This window comes from Dryobates pubescens, chromosome 23, assembly GCF_014839835.1.
Source record: "Dryobates pubescens isolate bDryPub1 chromosome 23, bDryPub1.pri, whole genome shotgun sequence".
Classification (NCBI taxonomy): Eukaryota; Metazoa; Chordata; class Aves; order Piciformes; family Picidae; genus Dryobates; species Dryobates pubescens.
The window spans coordinates 9,533,236-9,539,187 of NC_071634.1; the positions used below are offsets into that span (position 1 = coordinate 9,533,236).

The window sequence follows — 5,952 nt, forward strand, 5'->3', positions numbered from 1 at the left end:
CGCTTGGGCAGCCTGATGAGGATGATGAGAAGGAAGAAGGAGCAGCTGAGTGGAGGCTCCAAGGCGAGCATCACCCTCTGATTCCCTGCCTCCCACGGAGCTTTGTGGCCGGACTCCGCCAGACCTCGTCGGACCCCGCGCAGACCCTACTGGACCCCGCACGGACCTCGTCAGCCCCGGGCGGCCGAAGGCAGCGGCTTGCCCTGAGCCGAGCGGCCCCGGGAGGAGTTTCCAGCTCAACTTCGCCGGAGGAAGAGGAGGGGGGGGAGCAAGAAGTGTGAGGTAGGGTGGCGGTGAGGGGGGAGAAGTTGCAGCGGAGAGGGTCTCTGCAAGGAGTCATGAATGTGAGCAGAGACAAGGTGGGGGACATCTCCATCCCGGCAGCCGCAGCCGCGGCGGTGACAGCCCCCGCAGCCGCCAGCGGGGGACAGAGCTGCGGCGGGCGCGGGGACATGGACAGCCGCGGAGAGCTGCCGCTCTTCTGCCCTGCCAACAGGGACAGGGGACAAGGGGACAATCCCAGCAACACCCCCGGACAAGAAGGGGCAGTGCCCGCGCTGCCCATGGTGCACAGGACCACCTCCTTCTCCGTGCTGGACATCCTGGACCCTAACAAATTCAACAGCAAGAGGAGGCCGTGCACGCTGCTCTACAAACCGATGGGCACCGAGTTCACGCTGGGAGCAGAGGATAAGCCCGAGGACTCAGGGACGGAGCTGACCGAGCAAAAGGCTCTCGACGAGGAATTCAACACCTGCAAGAAGTCCGCGGACCTGATCAGTAAGTAGGTCTGGGGGATCGGAGGCTCCCCACCCCATTGTCCCCGCGATGGAAGGGCTGCTCTGAGCCCCCCGGGGAAGGAGCTTTCATGACTTGAAGAGCATCCTTCCCCCGTGGGCAGCCGGTTCCCGGCGGGAGCAAACGCCTTCGGCCGCTGCTGCTGGATGGGAAGCTGCCTTAGGCTGAGGGGAAGGCGCGGGGGGACGGGAGCGTCACACCGGGGCTGGCGGAGGGGGCCCGGGGATTCTCTGGCCCGGCCAGGCTCCGCTGCCCTGCCCCGGCGGGAATCAGCCCGGCATGCTCGACCCGCGCATCCCTGGGATCAGAAAGATCAGTCCCGGGAGTGCCAAACCGGCTGGAGTCAGGGAGTATCCCGTATTCCTCCTCTTCCTCCTCCCGGGAAGCGGCAGCCCTGGGTGCGAGCTCCGGTTCATGCAAAGTTGGAAGCGGCTCCTAGATCAGAGGCTTCAGAGGGCCGGAGCTTCGGGCCTAGCGAACCCCTCTCTCTGCGCCCCCACAGAAGCCCACCTCGGCTGCCACTACCGAGGCACCGGGGACTTTCGTCTCTCTTCTCCCCAGCCTCCAGCTCCGCTTTCCTCGTCCCTTCCCCCCTCTCCGCAACCTGCGCCCCTTGCTCTGGGCGACAGATTCAATTTTCTCTCTCCCCTTGGCTTTTTTAGGACAAATCAGACTAATTGTGACAAAATGCTGGTTATCTCTGGAAAAACAATTAAATTCCTTCGATTACATTTAAGGTAAAATGTGCTTAGCAGCGTAAAGAGGCTGGATAATGGGGGAAATCGCCCCAGAGTGGCATGTAGGACTGCCTGGATCGATATCCTATTATCGAATTGTGCATATCTCTTTCAAGCACCTTGCAAACTCTTCCCTAACATCTAAATTATAGGGTCAAAATTCGGATAATTACTCGATTAAAACCTATTACACTTATTAGGGCTCGCTATTGATCGGGAATTGCATTCGACCCAAGCTCTAGATTGCTTTTTCTTTCTGGGTCCAAATATCCCAACTTTCTCACCTCTAAACACGGCGGCTCTGGGGATAGCGCAGGTTTTCCGGGAGAAAAAGCTAGGTGTGGAAAATATCTGCGGTTCTTCTGTGTCCTGAGAGAGGAGAGAAGAGGCGGCGAGTAGCGGGGGGAAAACTTCTCCGGTAGGGAAAAAGAATTCCTCGGTATCTGGGGCGGGAGAAGAGAACTCGGAGCTTTCTGACCCCGCCATAGCACTGCTCATTTTAATTGCATTAAAATTAAGCAGCGAAAGAGGTCTGGAAGCTGATCCGGCCCTCGCGTTTTGCGAGACAATTTTAATCCCCAAAAGCAAACCCAGGAACGGGGCACTAACAGAAATCCAAAGGGATTTTTAGAAACGGCGCGTAGACGAAGTAATTATTGGGCTAAACTCATCGGACTTTTGTCACACGGAATAGATTGGGGCGATCAGACAGACTGAGGAGGTCAGCTTGCCGCTCATCTCGCACTTTTATCTCCAGGCAAGGGTGGAAATGAAATTCCATCACTCTTCCAAACATCAGCGTACCGGGATCCATCCCTGCTCGGCTGCTTCTCCCGCCGACCAGTTTCCGACCACTTTCCCCGGGAGCTTCCACATTTGCCCCCAGCTCCTGCCGCCCCAGTCGTGGATAGACCTGGAACTACCCCCAGATCGTCAAATTTAATCCATCCCTTTCCCCATCGTAATTAATAATACGGTTTAATTTAGGAGAAGCGTTCGAAAAGCGGCTCTGACCAGCAAAGTGCCAACGTCCGGGAAGGGCAAAGGCGACAGGAGCGAAAGCAGAGCTGCTCACAACGCTCCCCAAACTCGGTCAGTTAAATAAATAATAACAATCACGGTTAAAATTCCCCATTAAATTAACCCCGAACACCCTTCAGAAACTATATCCAAACTCCAGTGTCAATCTCCTTCGCTGCTTGCACTTGTGCTGCATTTTTCTGTTTAAAGAAAAATGTAGTTGGAAATTTTTAGTTAATTCCCCAGAGTCTGCTATAAAAATTAGGCTTTAAATTCCGCGGTGCCCGCTGCCTGGCCGTGAGCTCTGCTTAGCCCCCAGACTCACCCCACAGCCTCATGGAAACCTTCTATAAACCGGGTTTGGTGGAAAAAATTAGGCACTTGTGGTTTCTGACAGATTCTACAGGTTGCTCGTCTGCAGGCGCTGCGTCGGGCTGGGGAGAAACCAGTCAGGTTGGGGTGTCTGCAAGACAGCAAGCCCCTGCTTTTTGTGCCCGCCGGGTGGAACAGAGAGATGGGAAGAGTTTTGAACGAATCCCGAGTGATGAGGAGATATTTTCTGTGTGGAGAGCAGCACAGTAAACTTCTTTGCCCCTCTCTCCGCCGGGGTGCCAGCCATACCCGACCTCGGGTAAAATAAGCTCCTTAACAAAACACGCTTTATTAAACACCCCAAATCATATTCACGAGCTTCGGGGTGTCCGGCGTTTGGACACTGACCGAGTGGGGTGCGAGAGTGCGTTCAGCATTTCTGAGGATTAGAAATAAGTCAAGTCTGCCTAGGATAAGGGTTAGATAAGAGACTCGCTTTTATTTGCAAATCTCGGTTAACCAAGTAAACGGAGCTTTTGGTTAGGGGGTTCCCGGAGCTGCACCCCCGTTGCAGGTGCGAGTGGAGGGAAGTTTGGGAGTGTCTGAAAGCATCGGCTGAAAATGATGGCATTTCTGGGCCTTTGCACCCCAGGAGGAGCCGGAGCCGGATTCGCTTTTAGGCTTCATAACGACAAAACCGTCAGCAGGAGCCCGATAGCATTAAATATCGGATAATTACCCTGTTCTCCGATGGAGACCCGTTAATTGGAGCGTAATATAAACCCAAATAAATTAAATGACCGTTAACTAGTTTGTACATTACACAAAATTAGTTTAATTAAGTTTGTATCTGCTCTGCTAATCAATACAAGCATTTACTCCACTTTAATACTTCCATCTCAGGAAATGACAACAGGTCAGAACTGGCGGGGAAAGGGTTAAAAAAAGCCAGAGCGAACCCCAAGCCAATGTCCCCTAGATGCGGAGATCTCCCCTCACCAGAGCAGCTCAGAACGATGTCACATCTCTGCTGCCCGGGCGGGGACCGCGGCCGGAGCATCGCCCCTGCGAGCGCCTGGCCGCGGCTCGGAGGAGTCAGGGGTTCCCCCAAAAGCCTTCCCAAAAGACATTCGTAAAGCTCTTCCCCAAGACCTTCCCAAAGGCCCTCCGCGCCCCTCAGTGCTTTGCGGGAGCAGCAGCGGCAGTGGGGATGGGGGCGCATCCCTCTCCCTCGGTGGCCGAGCATAGGCAGTTCGGAAGGGGCAGGCGCTGCAAGACCCCCGGGCTGGACGGCCCCTTCGAGGCTGCAGCCCCCAGACAGTCTCGGAGGCGGCTCCGAGCCCCATCACAACTTCTCGCCCTATATCCCCCCTGCCCATTTCGGATGAGCCAAGCAGCCGCGGGGAGCACGGAGTAGCCGCATCCCCATGGGGGGTACAAGGCCCCAAGGGGGAGCCGAGCACGGAGTAGCCGGGTGAAACCTCTCCACAGCGGGGCAGGGATCTCCCCGCTGCCCCCGGGACAGGCCGCAGCCGAAGGGGCCGGGGCTGGGGAGCGGGCGGGGGACGGGTCCGCCGGGGCCTAACAGCGGCTGTCGGTTGCCCGCAGAGGACGGGGAGCTGTGCAAGGCCGAGGAGTGCGAACTGGAGTGCAGCAGCCGGCCGAGCCGCAGCCCTGACAGCGAGCTGCCGGACGACGAGGAGCTGTGCGGCGAGGACACCGGCGGCGCTTCGGCCGCAGCCGGCGAAGCGGACCCGGGCCAGCTCCGCGTCGAGGGCACCGAGCCGGGCGGCGCCGCTCCCCCGCCGCCGCCACCGCCGCCGCCACCGCCGCCCCCTCAGCAGGCTCCCGCGGGCCCTGGCGGCGCGCAGCAGGGTCCGCAGCAGCCCAAGCCCAAGCGGAAGCGGACGGGGTCCGACTCCAAGTCGGGAAAGCCGCGGCGGGCCCGCACCGCCTTCACCTACGAGCAGCTGGTGGCGCTGGAGAACAAGTTCAAGTCCACGCGGTACCTGTCGGTCTGCGAGCGCCTCAACCTGGCGCTGTCCCTCAGCCTCACCGAGACCCAGGTCAAGATCTGGTTCCAGAACCGCCGCACCAAGTGGAAGAAGCAGAACCCGGGGGCCGACACCAGCGCTCCCACCGGCGGCGGGGGCGGCGGCGGAGGCGGCGGGGCCGGGGCCGGACTGGGCGGCGGGGCGCTGCCCGGGGGGCTCAGCCCGCTCAGCCACTCGCCGCCCATGGGCACCCCGCTCTCCATGCACGGCCCCGGCAGCTACGCCGGGCACCCCGCGGGCGGGCTGGTGTGTGCCGCGCAGCTGCCCTTCCTGCCCAGTCCCGCCGTGCTCTCGCCCTTCGTGCTGGGCTCGCAGACTTACGGCGCTCCGGCTTTCTACACCCCGCACCTATAAAGCCCGGAGCCCCTTCCTCCTCCTCCTCGCCCCCGGACCCGTACCCGCCGCCGCCCCTTGGGGTGGCTGGCAGCCCGGGCGCCCTGCGGCTTCCTCCCACATCACCTCCGAACCCCAAAGATGGAGCCGCACCACGGCCCCGCAGCCACCCCGGGAGGGAAAGGGGCTGCCAAGGGGTCCCGCTGCCCCCCGGTCCTTGCCGTGACCCTTTTTATACGCGACGTGCCCGGACTGCGCTTCTGGGGGGCAGGAGGAGGAAAACCTCCCCCCCCCGCCCCGTGTACATACATTAGATGTAAATCATCGTTACCTGTATTTTTATTTTCACCGCCTCTCGTTGCCATGTGGGTCTGATTATTTTAATTATTATTATTATAATTATTAATATAATTATTATTATTATTTTGGCTTCGTTTTTATTCCGCTCTGGCCACTCATGAAAGACTTTTAGAGAAGAAGCTTTCGTACCCATCTGACTCTCAGGGTAAAGCAGGACTATCGCTCCTGTCGCGACACGTCAGAATTCCTTCCCGTGACCTCACGGTGACGACATCTATTTGTCACGGATGTCACACAACGAAACTCGAGTCTGGGGGGCAGCGGGCTCTGTTTTTCTTTTGCTCATTCCTGTATAACTCTGAGTGCTCCAAAACTGAGAACTTTTGACTTTCTAAGGG

The 5,952-nt window shown here is 58.5% G+C and overlaps 1 protein-coding gene across 1 annotated transcript; it reads left to right on the forward strand.

Moving 5' to 3' along the window:
* The first annotated feature begins 338 nt into the window (after positions 1 to 338).
* Positions 339 to 5,275, forward strand: NKX1-1 (NK1 homeobox 1). Its single transcript, XM_054172089.1, has 3 exons — positions 339 to 780; positions 4,476 to 4,636; positions 4,709 to 5,275. Exons 1-3 carry the CDS (start codon positions 339 to 341, stop codon positions 5,273 to 5,275), a joined length of 1,170 nt encoding a protein of 389 aa, XP_054028064.1.
* Positions 5,276 to 5,952: the final 677 nt, after the last annotated feature.

Bases quoted from the DNA above. Each gene is read 5' to 3' on its own strand.
- NKX1-1 (XM_054172089.1), top strand. From the start codon at position 339: ATGAATGTGAGCAGAGACAAGGTGGGGGACATCTCCATCCCGGCAGCC. The intron at 781-4,475 runs GTAAGTAGGTCT...GGTTGCCCGCAG, and splicing joins GAAGTCCGCGGACCTGATCA to AGGACGGGGAGCTGTGCAAG. The intron at 4,637-4,708 runs GTCGAGGGCACC...CCGCCCCCTCAG, and splicing joins CGGACCCGGGCCAGCTCCGC to CAGGCTCCCGCGGGCCCTGG.